The 16500-nt window shown below is 42.7% G+C and overlaps 1 protein-coding gene across 6 annotated transcripts in view; it reads right to left on the reverse strand.

The window, feature by feature from the left end:
* Positions 1-16500, reverse strand: part of Mab21l3 (mab-21 like 3) — a 49834-nt gene that overhangs the window by 21643 nt on the left and 11691 nt on the right. The window contains exons 1-2 of one of the 6 annotated variants that reach the window (XM_074050685.1): positions 9514-9683; positions 6108-6353 (exon numbers count right to left, since the gene is read on the reverse strand). In XM_074050685.1, coding sequence (XP_073906786.1) covers positions 6108-6353 — 246 coding nt within the window. In that variant the 5' untranslated portion in view covers positions 9514-9683. The other 5 variants (XM_074050684.1, XM_074050683.1, XM_020186479.2 and 2 more) reach the window with 5 other exon arrangements.

A 16500-nucleotide genomic window follows, 5' to 3' on the forward strand; every position in this document is an offset into this window, starting at 1 on the left:
CAGGATACTGGGGACACCCCAGAAAAGAGTCACCTCACCTGAGGGCCCTTCCTAGAGGCAGAGGGCATCTTGAAAGACCAGTAGGAGTTAGCTGGGAAGAAAAGGGTATGAAGGTTGTTCCGGAAAGAGAAAATGGCAGGTAGATAGCACAAGGAAAGAATTGCAGATGTTCCTCTGGCAGTATTGGAGCACAATGTGCCTTGGAGGGAGGTGTAAGGAGGGACAATAACATAATAATATTCCTGAAAATAAAAGAAGACTAATTTCACCAGTGCCCACAAGTATCTGAAGGGTTTCTAGCTAGAACAGGGTGGGCATTAGGAGGTAGAAGACAGGTGAATGAGGACAGAGGTAAGCAATGCTTTCAAGAAATTTGACTGTGGAAGCAAATAAAACAGCAGGGGCACAAGCAGATTTTTTCAAGATGGCACACAGACAAGTTTAAATGCTGACAGGTGTCAGTGGAGAAGGAAGAAGCTACAGAGAGCAAAACCACAGAGCAGGAATTTCCCAGATGGAAGAAAGAGTCATGCAAATCCTAAAGACTGGGCAAGGAATTCACAGGGGTGTGTCAGGAGGAAAAAAAAAAGGTGCAGAGATACACGGGAAAGGGGAGGGTATGCTGAGAATGGAAGAGATTTCCGGCCTGAAGTCTGCTTCCTAGGCTGGCACTCAACCACTTGAACCACACCCCCAGCTGAGTCTACTCGCTACAGGGTAGGAGACAAGGCCATGTGTTAGAAGTGGAGAGGTGGCTCCACTTCCCAAGGAATGAGGGACTGTTCGTGCATGTGTGCAAAGATGGCCAGGCAGTGGGAAACTGCCACCATGGCTCATCCTATGAGGGGTGGGATACAAGGGGACTCAGTTGTGAGATATTCCCCAGCACCTCTCAGCCCTCCAAATACAAGCTGAGGGGCTGAGGCTGGAGTAGGTGGGAGCTGAAGACATAGAAACAGGGTAGGGGAGCAGTAGTGGGCTGTAGTTTCCAGCTTGAATAGGGAATGGATAAAGCCAGATTCGTAGATCATGAAGCATTAAGTTTAAGGACTAAACTCTGATCAGTTACAATGGGAAAAAATAATACAAGAAAATTATGAGTAACAAAAGATAAAACACAAGATGTTGCAACTAGCTAGAACACCACAATCAGAGTGGTCAGGAAAGAGGATGCTCTTCTAGTTAATTCTCGGAAGGTGTGTGGGGACCAAGGTTCACTTCCCAAATCCTTTAAGTCCACTGTGTGATTCCACAGTTTGAATGTGAGTAAGACAGTGTTGACATATATATATATATATATATATATATATGTCACCTGAATTAATATATTTTGTTTCCTGAATTAATAAACTAAGGAAAGAGAGAGAGACTGTGCTCATACATACTTCATGAGTAGCTTACTGGAAACAAATTCTTCATAGTAAATCACTTCTACAAATTGAGCTTCATTTGATGGTGAACTTTTACCTATGGACAGAACAAGACCATACCCATCCTGGAAGACACCTATACTCTCTCATTATCCAGGGTGATTAACTCATCTTTCTGGCCTGTTTTGATTTACAAAGGTGAAAGTCAGAATCAGAGAATGCTTTTTGGGACCTAAACTACAAATTCCAGCTCTGATGTTCTTCCAGCACTTTTGACTCAGGATCTTAGTCTTGGAAGAAAGAGAGCTCAGAAATCATCTTGTCTGGTATCACTTAATAGAGGGCCAGAGCAACAGATGGCTTTCCTAATGTCACAGCTGCAGTTAGGATAGAAGTAGACCAAATGTCCAGGTTCCCTAACTTCAGATTCATCACACTGGCCTACATGCTCAAGAATAGCAACTCTGGAAGTAACACCTAAACTTTATCCTCTTTCTGAACCTAAAAATGCCTCCAATTTGGAGTCAAGGCTTATGAAATAGTGATTCCAAAGTCTCCATTGATTTGGGCATAACAACTGTTGTGGCATCCTACAGGGACACCAGGGTAATACAGCAGGGGCTGGACAGTGATACCAGGCATGGACCAGAGCTCATGGCAGACAGACCCATGCCATGGACAAGTCTGTCCCCACAGTGCCTGAGCCACAGAATCTGTGTGAAGCCTCTTTCCCACTAGGTAAAGGGCAGCCCTTTTCCTCCCTACCTCTCTGGCCACACTTGCTGCCACAGACTCTCACCTCTAGGGGTCACGGAGTGATGCTCTGTGCCGGGGGTTCCCCAGCTCAGTCCCATGAGCCTTTTATTACTCACATGGTGTAAAGCTAAGCTAGGACCTCCCCCACCTCAACTGTTGCCCTGCACTTATCCTGAACTTGGAAGAGGCAGAACAAGGAGATTCCATTTCAGAGTGTGGAAAAGTAGAATGGGTCCAAAGGCAGCTTCTAGAGAGTAAGTTTGGTAAAAGGTGGACACGACCACAAGCAGAGATACCTCCAAACTCAATCCCTTTGCTTCTCAAAGTTCAGGAAGCAAGAAAGACATTCGATGAAGCCTTGAGGTAGCCTTGTCACCAAACTGCTTTCAGGGAAAGAAAAGCTAAAATAAACTTATGAGGAAAGTAGGATCATTTAAAAAAATGAACTCAAAGCATAATTCAATCCAAACTTGACCTCAGATGCCTCTCCAAGTTTCACTTTCCTGCTCTGCTGATTAAATCAAGGAACAAAGGTACATTCTTCTTTTGAAAAGACTGCCTTTGTAGATGTGACAGAACAAAGGCAGAAATGAATAGAATTAAACTAACCAGGCACACAATGCTGGATGTTTTCAGATCATCCAGTCCTCCTGTCACACTGACCCTAGCAAAGACAGGCTCTGGTGTCATCACTGTGCGTGGCCTCCCTCTCTCCAGGCATGTCTACGTGCCTGGACACATGCACGCCTCCCATCCCAGGCTACCTTCCCCTCCTCCTTCCAACCACAGTCTCTGGGCTGTTATCTCACAAGGATCTTAGAGACTATTAACAGCTCTGGATTGTGAATAATTGACCGTTTCAAATATAAATTATTGGGAATTCAAAATTGTTCTCTATAATAACATCACTCTGACTCACTTCCATTGTGACATACTTCCTGGAGAGAGATGAGGGGTGCTAAGCAAGCATATCACATGTGACATGCCTGGTCACATCCCAGGCAGGTGGTCTGCGTGAGCATCGTTAAGATGAGTGTGAAGAGGAAAAACAGCAGAGAGCTTCCTTCTAGAAAACAAGAAGTGAGGTCTTCATTCTGGAATTGTCTTAAATCCAATAATTGGGCAAGATAAAGCAAACAAGCACCTTCTCCGTTGTACTGTTTGAAAAGATGAAGTCTTAATTCAGTGATAGATTCATCACAGAGAGAGGGGCTTCTGCCATTGCCTCCCTATCTCCTCAGACTAAGTCTTCTGTGAACCAAATGTTTGGGCTGCACAGGGCGTTTGCACCACTGGAATCCAACTGAAGCTGTCCAGCTGCAGCAGCAGGGAGCTCAGATTTTGAGTCCTTGCTGGGTGATGGACATGTCACAAGATCAGACTCACCTGAGCATCACAGCAATCCTTTACTGTGGATACACTGATAGATCTCATCCTACAGATGAGGAAACCAAAGCTCAGAAAGTATAAACAACTTGCCCAGGGTCTCAGGGTTAGTGAGTTACAGAACAGGCAGGATCATTCCAAAGCCAGTACGTGGAACCACTGCCCTGTTCTACCTCTCCAAATAAAAGGCAACTGAGAGCAAAACCCACGCCAGATGTGTGGCTGGGGCTCCCTGCACCAGGAAGACCTCTCCTGTACCTCTCCACTCACTGAAACTTCACACATTCTCCAAGCCTTCATCTTCTCTCCTTTCTTCCTTCCTTCCTTCCTTCCTTTTTAGCAGTGCTGGGGTTTGAACTCAGGGCTTCACACTTGCTAGGCAGGCACTCTACCATTCGAGCCACTCTTTTAGCCCTTTATGTACTGGTTAGTTTGGAAATAGACTCTTGCTTTTTGCCCATGTAGGTTGGTTCCATTATCCTCCTAATTTATGTTTCCCACCACAGCTGGGATGATAGGTGCATTACCACACCACCCAGCCACTGGTTGACCTGGGCTCTGTGACCTTTTTACCCAGGCTAGCCTCGAACCGCGATTCTCCCAATCTCTGCCTCCCAAGTAGCTAGGATTACAGGTGCGAGCTAGTCTCTCCTTTCTGTGGAATGCTTCTTCAAGTAGAGCTGGCTTTCTCCAGTACTCTGCAACCCTGGCATCTGCCATGTGTTTGTCACAATAAGTATTTGCCTGCTGCATACAAAACTTTCTACAGAGCAAAATCTTGAGACAAATACAGAATTTCTCTCCGATTTCACTGCCACGTTGCAGGCCTTGGGCTCCCTCAAACTGCAGCATGGGGTCTGACACAAAACAGGTGTCTGCAGAGATCCAGAGGGCTTTAGCAGAGGAAATATGGCCTGTGGAGTAAAAAGACTGACTCGAGGCCTTGGCACCTTCACCATTTAGCTAAGGGACTTTGGACAAGTCATGTCATCTCCACAAGCCTAATTTGTCCTCTGTAAAAATTGAGCTGACACGCACATCACATGGTTGTTGACTAGATTAAAGGAGGTGCTATTTGTGTCTCAACCTTCCAGCACCTCCTATACCAGTCTTGCTTTATCTTCAATGAATCCTTAAGATATTTCTGGCCAGATACTCTGGAAAGGTCAAGATATCCAAGTTTCTTCCCCTCAGAAACTTGTAAAGACTAAAACAATATAATATTTAAGTCACCAACCAAAGTAACAGTAGGAAAAGTGTCAGGAGACATTTCAATTCAACAGACAGTGAGTTGTGCTGTAAGCAGGGTCAGCCTAACTACATGGCAACTCCAGGACAATATAAACCACCAAAAGCCAGCTTTGAGCTGTGGCATTGGGAATTCGTTCTTGAGTAAGTGGACTCTGAGCTAAATGTAGAAGATAAAGATGAGCCAGAAAAGTGGAGAGGAGTTCAGGCCTGAGACCTGCTCAGAGCGGTTTTTGTGGGGCAGAAGTGGCGACTCAGGGATGGAGTATAAGACACACAGGATCAAGAGAGAGAGAAAATGCAAGGGGGGGAAGGGAGTCGTCAGACCCTGGAGGGCACAGCCTGCTGAAAAGATAGATATCTGGATTTTTAGACAAAATCTCACTGTTTTGAAATGTTTATAATTTTTTTTTTAAATTAGAAAATGCTGTGCAGGTCAAACAAAAACGTGTGCATGGGTTGGATTCCACCTAAGAAGCACTGTTTAGAATTTCTGTTGTTGGAAATGAAGAGAAGCAGAGGGTTGAAGGATAGAGCAACTGAAGATACATGAAGACTAAGGTAAAAAATTTAGAGGTTTTTTCCTTATAGAAAGTACAGGGTCATGGGAAGACGCCCAACATCCCCTTCCTGTTGAGAGCACCTGAAAAGAGGAATAATGGGAAATTGCTTTGTTTAAGATACTTGTTGTCATCATAGTTTTCCTTATTGACTTCTTTTGATGGTTTTACCTAAGTACACTTCTCACAGTGATGAGGATCAAGGCTAGGACCCTGGGGACTAAGCCAGTGCTTAAACCTTTTAGTTTAAACATTAACACTGTACCTTACTAGTGTGTGAAAATGGAAAGGCTTAAATTAGGTAATAGTTAAAGGTCTCTTCAATTCTAACATTCTAAGACACTAGGACTAGACACAGAAGAAATTAAATTAGTTCATAATTGATGTATACTAAAAACAAAATGGTATTTCTTTTTAAACTAGCAGTTTTAGAGTTCCTAAAGAGCACTGGCCTAACTTCATTTGCTTTTTTTCAATGACCCTATTAAGACACTGATATTGTCACTCCCATTTTATGGGGAAGAAAGCTGAGGTTCAGGCAGTTTAAGCGACTTGCTCACACAAGTCTTGGTGACAGAGCTGGAGTCCTGATGCCTCTGGTCACTAGAACCTCAGAGACAAGTCTGAGATACATCAAGCCCCTAATCGCATATGTGTGTGATGGTCCTTGGTTCCAGGGGGGCATTTACGTATCTTTACAAGTAGGAAAATCCTTTCTGGATCAATGATAGTGGGAAGGGTGGAGGTGAGGAGGGCGTACACAGGAGGGGTCAGCTCCTGCCCTTACCTTGTTCAGCAGGCACTCTTCTATGTCTCCCTCAGTAAGGGATTTCATGGCTTCTTGCTCAATCCTAACCACAGCAGCAACTTCTTGGGGGCTTTCACAATGGAGGACGACACTCGTGGACAGCTTTCCAAATATTGTTCCTCTCAGGATGAAATTTCTCTGGAAATGTGTACATGGGCCAGAAGCTTGGCTTCTCAACTCTTCACGCAATTTCTTTTTCCCAGATTGTGAGAATCCATCTGTCATCTGGAATTAAGACAAATTAAAAAGGAGAGTTGATGAAAATGAATTCAGGTCCACTCTACAGTTACCCTTTTTAATGACTTGTGCTTTGACCAGAGGACAGTTGTCCAAGTGGCATTTCTGACCCAAATTCTTAAAAGTTCCATTCAAGACAGAAAGGCCTGTCATTGGTATCTCCCCTCCTTTCTGTTCTGGTCCTGGCATTAGATTCACCTCAGAGCTCAGGGTCTTTGTAGCTCCTGTCTTTATCCTATTGACAGTAAATATCCCTCGTCCTCCTGTCCAGAGAGTCCTGAAGATTGCTCTCACTTCTTTACAATAAATAGGAAATTGCCCAACAACCAGCCTAGCATTCATCATTACACCTCCAAACAAGTGATCAGGTCTTGTCGATCACATCAGAACTCAACAGCTGGCGTTGGAAGAGCCCGCACACTTGTCTACACAGACACACAATCCACAGAGAAGAGTACTGACACACAGGCACACACACAGAGGTGGCAGAGATCCTGCCACTCACCTGCTGACCTTGGAACGTAATTCCCCTCTTCTCACTTGAAAGCTGGCATTAAAAATAAAGTCAGTGTAAACAGTCCCTTCAAGAGGAGAGGAAATACTTGCATCTGGTTTTGCCAGTAACACTCATGTTGGAAAACAACTCAGGCAGTAAGTTCCTAGTCTGACTGGCTGGGGCTAGTTTTACTACAGAAAAAAAAAATTTACAATGACCTGATCTCCCTGAAGCTGATAACATCACAGCCCGCTATCAGATGATCTAAAGAAATGACAGCAGGGTCCAGAGCCCAGCTCGTATCTGAGCTAGTCTTCCCAAACATGCCTTGAGCAGAGCAGTGAGGGTGCCAGGCCACGCCCTGCTTTCCCTGGCCCTGAATTTGCATGCTACCCCAGGAGAAAGCCACAGACAGCTCCCTGGCAGCTTTGGGCTCCACCCAACCCCTGGTAATCCAGGCCTCCAGCCTGGCTTCTATGGAACCACAGTCTGATGTAAATTTTGGCCCACTACAGCCTATCCAGTGACCCTCTGGCAGACTTTCCACCTGCTTCTATATGTTACTGTAATCCCCTACTTCTCCTATTAAATGTTTCCAAATATCCCAGAATCCTATTCCCCTGTCTTCTCTTAGCATTGGTCCTCATGCCAAAATATCATATCAATTGTTCACAGAAGGAACATGAACTCACACTGAGCCTGCCTTATAGGATTCTCTCTCCCCCTCATTTTCAACTCTACCAAAGTCCCCACTCTTATTTGTGACCTCACTTCTGCTTTCTCTGAAAGCACGACCTTGGGAATCCTTTTCCTCTGGTGGTGACTTTCCTAACAAACTAAGGTTAGCCCAGGTTCTTGGCATCCTAAGCACAAACTTTCACCATGTTTGTACCTGTGGTACCCTATCTTGGTTGCTCCTGTACTGCAGTTGATCAAAATATTATATCTGGAATCTTCTCTTGTCCTAAGATCCAAAGATGCTTGCCAGATGTTAGCAGGGAAAACAAAGAGCTGAGCCACTAAGGATGCTGGGAGAAGCAAAAAGCTGCATATACTCAGGCAACTGCTTACAGCCTGGTTTCACCAGGATGCACGTCCCGGAAACAAATGTATGTACACAGCTTGGTTTCTTACTGTATGATCCAGTTCTTACAGGCAAAGGTTCCACGACACAGGCAGTCCCACCAACGTAGGCTGAACTGTCAGCTCCTAGCAGACAGGCTGGTGACAACAAACTCTTGATAGATACAGATCTCTGACTAATTGGATAATGAATCAGCAAAAATCAATTGAGTAACAGTGTGTCAAAGGCACTGAACTAGGCCACTGAAGGACCTCAAAGTTATATCCTCATTTCTTATCAAAAATAAGCCAAACACCAGTGGTTCACACCTGTAATCCTAGCTACTCAGAGGCAGAGATCAGGAGGATAGCAGTTCGAAACCAACCCAGGCAAATAGTTCTTGAGACCCTATCTCAAAAAAATCCAACACAAAAACAGGGCTGATGGAGTGGTTCAAGTGTAGGCCCTGAGTTCAAACCCCAGTACTGCCAAAACAAAACAAAAAAGCAAGCATAAAAATGTAAACCAGCTTTGGCTCAATTTCAATTGTCAGGACTGAGAAGTTATTATTAAAAACTAACTTAAGAAGATATTCAGAATCTTCTATGAACCCAACCCTCAACATGAGTCCTAGGAAGATCACACTAGCCCGAGTTCACCAGAAGACCTGTTCTTATTGATTTATTTAAGGGAAGAGATTTTATGTCAAAAAGGAGAAAGATTGGCTTCATTCAAGTCAACTTTAAATATACAAATTTGTTCAAGGGAGCCAGGGTTACAAATTCTGACATAGTCCAGATTTCCTTGACTCCAGGAATGACTCAAATCCAATAATAGTGACCCCACAATAGAGAACAACCTGAGGCAGGAGCCATATTTATTCAGTGTTTCCAGTGACACTCAGTATCTAACACACAACTGACCCTCACTAATGCTATCAGATATGAAAATGGTGTACAATAAATGATCCCAGTTTAGACTGGAGGAAAAGAGAATATCTAGCTCTGAGTCCATCCATCTAGAATAAATAAAATATTTTAAGATGCATAAAGTCATTTCCTAAATTAAAAATTGAATTACACACATGCACCTGTGACCCCTTAAATTATCATGTTCTTTTATAGAAAGGCTTGATATAAAAGAACTTAGTGTAGAATGTGGTTCATGATATAACTTCAGCAAATACTTGTCTTCATAATGCTTAATTTACTGAAGAAAAGGCTCTTCTTATAATGTATGTAATTGATTCTTCTTCTGTGGATAAAATCTTGCAATGGGTCGTTTGTTATAGTTCCATCAGAAAGGGTGTCTGATGGACTGGTAGAGTGGCTCAAGCAGTAGAGTGTCTGCCTAGTAAGCATGAGGCCCTGAGTTCAAACACAAGTACCACCAAAAAAAGAAAGAAAAGAAAGAAAAACAACAACAAATAGCAACTGAGATACTTTGAAATTCATCTTTTGTCTAGGGTCAGAGGTAAGGGACCCAAACTCAACTGCTTACAAGGGTCAGGCAGTTCAAAAAATAAATCAGAAAGGGTAGAACAATGGAAAGAGGTAGTGTCAGGGTGGTTTCAAGATCATAGGCCCTACCTGGGCTGGCTTCAAACCAGGATCCTCCTGATCTCTGCCTTCTGAGTAGCTAGGATTACGGATGTGAGCCAGTGGTACCTGAGTGCTGTAAGCTTCTTGAAGGAAACGATTTGTCTTCTTGGAAGAAGTATTTGACCTACAGCAGGTGCTCAATAAAAGAATGAGTAAATGAATGCCTGCATGAGCATATGAATAAGTAAGAGTGGCCCAGTCTAAACCCATCCTACCTAGAGGCATAAGAAAGTGAGAAAAGAAAAAAAAAGAAGAAGAAAAACAAGAAGAGAGTAACACTAAGCTCTCATTGGTTCATTTCAGGACACGATTAACAAACAGAAAGGAAATAGGGGACCGTCCCCTGGAAAAGCTAACTTAGACTCAGAAAGAGCAAAACCACAGGATAAAATGTGCTTGCACCTGAAGGAAGCCACTATTCACAGCCCAAAGTTGTCAGGAATGCTGACAATCTGCACAACAATTAGAACAGGCCACAGTGGGTGCCAAAAATTCACCTGTGTTTGTAAAGTCAAGGCTGTATGTAACCACTTCAATAAAAGTTCACTGTTTCCTAGGCACAATGGCTGTTCCAGCATATCCAGAAAGAAGAGTAGCCTTCCTATATCTTCCTAGCTTTCTAGGCAGCATAGCTGATCTGGCTTAGTTATAAAAGTCATATGTAATAAATGATCCTTAGTTCAGCCTGGGGGAGGGAGGATGTCTGGATCTGTTTCTGTCTGTCCATGTGTCCATCCATCTGTATTTTGTGCACTAGAATAGTATTTTGAATCCTCCTCATTCAACTGACTGAATAATTCAACATCCCAGAATCTTATTTTTAATAGAGACCAGCTGTCAATGTAATGAAACTGCTGTTACAGCTTGGATGGTACTCTATTTTCAAATCAAACAGCAAAAGGCGTTCCTGCTTTCATATCTCAAATGCTTCCTGAAGTCAGGGTGCCAACCCCTTCTTTCTGCCCATTGCCACGTGAAGTTTGTCTACTTTTGTCACCAAGTGAGAGTCAGGAAGGTATTTCAGGAAGCAGACATTTGGCTTTAGGAATGTGTTAGACCATGAAGCTAACTAACTGTCTCCGTTCCTGAGACATCTGAGTTAGGAGGTGGCCAAAAACATACAGCTGCAGGAAATAATTGTTGCTCATCCTTGGGCACTATGCAGGGGAAGCCCCTCCCCAGCTGTGTTGTTCATGACACATTTGTTCAATTGTTTAGTAAAAAGAGACCCAGGGTGAAGAGACAGACAGAGGTAAATGGAACAAAATAGAAAGTCCAGTAATAGATTTATACAAATACAGCCATTTGATTTTTGACAAAGTGCCAATATAACTTACTTAAGAAAAGGTACTTTTTTCATATTATAAAGCTCAAATCTTATATAAAGATGAATTAAAGTGGATCCTATGCCTTAATGAAGCATATAAAACTCTAAAGGTTTTAGAAGAAAATATAGTGCAAATCTTTGTAATTCAGGGTTAGGCAAAGAGTTCTCAGAAATGACATTAAATAGGCAGTCCATAGAAGAAAAAAATATATTAACTGGGACTTTGTCGAAATATTTTTGTTCTTTCAAAGACATTGACATGAGAATAAAAAGACAAGAAAGAGACCAAGAGATCATATTTGAAAACTAAATATCCAACAAAGGATTTGTCTCCAGAATATTAAAAGAAGCCCCAGCTGGGTACCCATGGCTCACACCCGAAAGCCTAGCTACTCAGAAGGCAGAGATCAGGAGGATCACAGCTCGAAGCCAGCCTGGGCAAATAGTTCAGAATATCTTATCTTGAAAAAACTATCACAAAAAAGGGCTGGTGGAGTGGCTCAAGGTGTAGGTCCTGAGTTCAAGCCCCAGTACCACACACACACACACACACACACACACACACACACACACAAAAGAAGTCCCAAACTCAATAACAAGAAATAGCACTGTGCAAAAAAGGGGCAAGGGATTTGAAGAGACACTTCATCAAAGAAGACAGAGGGATGACAAGCAGAAACACGAAAAGATGGTCACCATTATTAGCCATTAGGAAAATGCAAATTAAAAACAAGATCAGAGCCAGGCTCTGGTGGCTCACGCCTGTAATCCTAGCTACTCAGGAGGCAGAGATCAGTAGGATCACAGTTCGAAGCCAGCCTGGGGAAAGTGTTCCCAAGACCTATCTCAAAAATATACAGCGTGAAACAGGGCTGGCCGAGTGATCAAGTGGTAGAGTCCATGTCTATGGACTGCCTGTTTAACGTCATTTCTGAGAACTCTGCCTAACCCTGGATTACAAAGATTTGCACTATATTTTCTTCTAAAACCTTTAGAGTTTTATATGTTTCATTAAGGCATAAGATCCATTTTAATTCATCTTTATATAAGATTTGAGCTCAGTTCAAACCCCTGTACCACCAAAAAACAAGAAAAAAAGTCACAATAAGATTCCATTACAGGAGAGGGAGGGGGCGGAGTGGGTGGTAAGGGAGGGGGTGGGGGCAGGGGGGAGAAATGAACCAAGCCTTGTATGCACATATGAATAATAAAAGAAAAATGGAAAAAAAAAGATTCCATTACTTATGTACTTACTTGAATGGCCAAAATAAATAATATGAACAATTTCAACATCTGGTCAACACACAGAAAAACTGGGCCTCTCATCTATTTCCAGTGGAAATGTGAAATAGTCTAAGCACTGGTGGTGGATGGTTATAAAATTAAATATAAACTTACCATATGATCTCTAACAGGCCCACTCCTAAGAATTCACCCTAGGGAGATAAAAACTTGATTTACACAAAAACCTGTACATGAATGTTCATGGAAGTTTTCTTCTTCTTCTTCTTCTTCTTCTTCTGCCACACTGGGATTTGAACTCAGTGCCTCAGGCTCTATTGGCAGGTATTCCACTACTTGAGCCACTCCCCCAGTCTCATTTTCCTAGTTTTTTTTTTTTAAGTAGGCTCTTGCTTTTATGTCCAGGATGACCTGGGCCATGATCTACTTATCCTTGCCCTGTAGCTGTGATGACAGGCATGTATCACCACGCCCAGCTTTTACTGATGAGATGAGACCCCACAAACATTTTCCTGGGCTGGCCTTGACCCACAATCTTCTCAATTTCCTTCTCCAAGTACCTGTGATTACAGGTGTGAGCTACCGTGTGCAGCTAATGGAAGTTTTATCTGTGACAGTTATAAACTAGGCACTATCTCAGTGTTCTTCAAAAGGCAGACGAATAAACAAATCAGTACATTCATACACGGAATACCACTCACCAGTAAAAAGGAATGAATTATTGATATACATAGCTTGGATAAATCTCAAAGACATTATACTGAACCAGAGAACCCAGTCTCAAAAGGTTATATACTACTTGTTTCCATTTATTTGTCATTCTTAAAAAGACTCAAAAAGATAGAAAGGGCTGGCAATATGGCTCAAGTGGTAAAGGGCTTGCCTAATAAGTGCAAGGCCTTAAGTTCAAACTCCAGTACTGCCAAAAAAAAAAAAAAAGACGGAGGACAGATCAGTGGTTGCCAGGAAAGGGCAGAGTGGCTCTAGGACATCATGGGAGAGTTTCTGGATGGTGCACTGTTTTGTGCCTTGATTTGGGGGATGCTTTCATAAATCTTCATGTGCTAAAAATTCATGGTGCTTAGAGGCCAGGCTGGGATACGTACCGAAGATCTGTCTCAAAAAGAAAATTCAAAGAACTTTCCACTAGAATAAAAAAGTGAGTTTTATCATAATATAATTTTGAAATACAGTTACTTAAGGCTATTGACTTACAATAAAAATGCCATCCAGTTGCTATTTTCTTTGTTGTTTTATTGGGAAACATAGTTACTGTGTGAAGTAATCAGACTGTCTGTTTGGAACTTATTAGATCTCAAATATTGCTAATTATTAAAATGCTGATGATTATTTAAAATTTTAAAATCAGACAGCTACCATGTCGAGATAGTAAGTCTGATGTTATGAGTGAAGAATTGGGAGAGACCCTGGCTAAGCAAATGTTCTGTTAGTGCCTTGAGCTGTGTCCTTTCAGAATGATACGTTCTAGCAATCAGATAGTCAGGAAAGTCCAGGAATATGAGAAGGAAGGAGAAGGGGAACACAGTGTATCAACTGTTGTCACTTTGGATGGTTCCAACGAACAATTTATGGCTTTTTTCCCCTTTGTATACATTTTCCACAATGAGCACATGCTACTTATAACCAGAAAATAAAAGTTATAAAAGCTACAAATGCTGTTGAAATAAAGTAAAATGAACTCATTCATATTTCTTTCTTTTTTTTTTTTTTTGGTAGTACTGAGGTTTGAACTCAGGTCTCCATGCTTGCTAGGCAGGTACTCTACCACTTGAGCCCCTCCGCCAGTCCTGATGAGCTCATTTCTTTCTTTTTATTTAATTTTAGGTTTTTTTTTTGTGGTACTGGAGTTTGAACTCAGGGCCTACACCTTGAGCCCCTCCACTGGCCCATTTTTGTGATTCAAGATAGGGTCTTTCAAACTATTTGCCTGGGCTGGCTTTGAACCATGCCTCCTGTCTCTGCCTCTAGAGCAGCTAGGATTACAGGCATGAGCCATAGGCTCCCGGCCCCCCTCCAAAAATAATTTTATATGTTTACAAATTATAGAAAAATGTTTATAAAAATTCATTATTTATGATTATATATGCATATATAAAAATTATTTATGAATCTACTGCATATTATATAACAGGAAGAGTATAAGATTCACACAGATGGTTAATATTTATGAAGAAATGAGGTATAAGTGGCTCAAGAGTAAGGAACAGAGCGTGAGGAAGAAAAGGGAGTTGGGAGATGACAAAAAAATTATGCTTAATGCAGAAAAACAGCACATGTTCTCATGGTAGCTACCTCAAGAAAGCTTAATCCCAGGTAATTTTTAAATATTTTTCTGTGTTGCAATAAGCATTCTGCATACGCATGTGCCATTTATATATTTATACAGCCAGACAACTTTCCTGTCAATTTCTTTCCTTCCAAGCCTGTATTTCACTGAAGGCTGCAGCAGGCGCAGCGCCCTCTGCTGGACAGCGCTCCTTTCATTCTTTGCCTGCCTAAGTCTTCATTGCTTATTCTTAAGGCCTCCACCTACCGTCAGCCCCCAGGAATGCCTTGGAGATGAATCAGAATTCATTCTCTGGGTCAGTCAGGCCTATCTCAGGTCCTTTGCTTTCAGAGCACGCCTCACAGTTTAAAATGATGTGTGTAGCTGTTAGACGGAAGTCGCCCCCCTCCAAAAGAAGAGGCAGATGTCAATGAATTCCAGTGCCTGGCCCAGCGCTGGGCACACAGAAGTCTCAAAACAACTCTGGGAACCACAGGCTCATTTCTCTGTCTGGATCCACTGTCCACACGTTCTTGATTTGTGCCCTGTTGTTTAGGGCTGTGCTTCTCAGCTCTCAGTGCTCCACAGAGCCCCTGCTAATCTGAGAACCTGTGGTTTCGGCAGTTTCTGTGATCTGTTCTCCTTCTACCATGCTCCCACTACCCATCACCTTCTCCTGCTACACCGGGATAAAGATCTAACACAACCCCCACCCATGGTCAGCTTTTTTGAGTACGTGTCTGCTCTTGTGACTAGACTTAGTCATTAATTCCTGAATAAATTACAGTGTTTGTGTGTGTGTGTGTGCGCACACGTGCTCTCCCTGCCTCCTCCTTCCAATGGTGGAGTGGAGTTTATTATTCTTGTAATAAATTAGCTTTTGTCTTCCTAAATTTAAATGTTCAAGTCTTATCTCCTAGTACCTTGGAAAGTGATTGTATTTGGTGATAGGGCCTTTAAAGAGGTAATTAAGGTTAAATAGGGTCTTAAGGTTGAGAGCCACAATCCAGTAGCACTGTTTTCCTATAAGAAGAGAAAGAGCCAAGTGTGGTGACTCATGCCTGTAATCCCATCACTTGGGAGGCTGAGGCAAGAGGATGAAGAGTTCAAGGCCAGCCTGGTCTGCATAGCAAGACCCTGTCTCAAAATACCAAAGAAGAAGAAGTAGGAGAAGAAGGAAAAGAGGAAGAGATACATCAGATAGGTATGTGCACAGAGGAAAGGCCACAGGAGCATGCAGCAAGAAGTCACACATCTAAAAGTCAACAAAAGAGGTTTCAGGAGAAACTAACTCTAACAGCACCTTGACCTTGGCCTCCAGAAGAACAGTGAGAAAATTAACTTTGGTTGTTTAACCCACCAGCCTGTAGTGTTTTATGGCAGCCCAAGCAGACTAGTACTGCTCTGTGGAAGAGCTCAGTTGGAGTTCCCAGAGCAGGGCAGAGAAAAATCTTAATGACTTAACCCTCTGCTGCATTTCCTGCCACCAACCAACCAATTGCCCCAGGCAGGCACAACAACCTTTCAGACACTGTCCTACTTTCCTGGGACATGTTTCTTTTCCCACCTCCATCAGAAGTTGAGGACAACTTTATCTTCCCTCCATACTCAGAAATTTTAATCCTATTCTCATAGGAAGCTGACAGTAGCCACCATCACCCCACTTCCAGGCTCTCTTTTTATTACTGTTCTTGCGGAGGCTTAGTAAGTCTCCTGAGAAAATGGAGGTCCTGATTTAGGCATCTTCTAAAAGTCTAAAATGTTTAGATGTGGGGCGAATATGTTCTCCCAGGATCCATGTGTTGGGAGTTTGGTCTCTGTTGTGGTGATGTGGAGAGGTGTGTGGAACCTTTAAGAGGTGGGGCCTACTGGGAGGTGGTTAGGTCACTGGGAGCACAGTCCTCAGCAGGAATTGACATAGTTCTCAAAGCATCCTCACTTAGTTCTCACAACGGGGTTGTTCTAAAAGATCAAGCTTGGCTCCTCCCCATTCTTTTGTGTCCTGTCTCGCCATGTGATTGCTCCCTTTCACATGCCATGGTGACATCTGCCATGAGGTCCTCACTGAGGATGAGTGCCATATCCCTCCAGAACTAGGAGCTAAATAAAGTTGCTTTCT

Source organism: Castor canadensis, chromosome 12, assembly GCF_047511655.1.
Source record: "Castor canadensis chromosome 12, mCasCan1.hap1v2, whole genome shotgun sequence".
In the NCBI taxonomy this organism is placed as follows: Eukaryota; Metazoa; Chordata; class Mammalia; order Rodentia; family Castoridae; genus Castor; species Castor canadensis.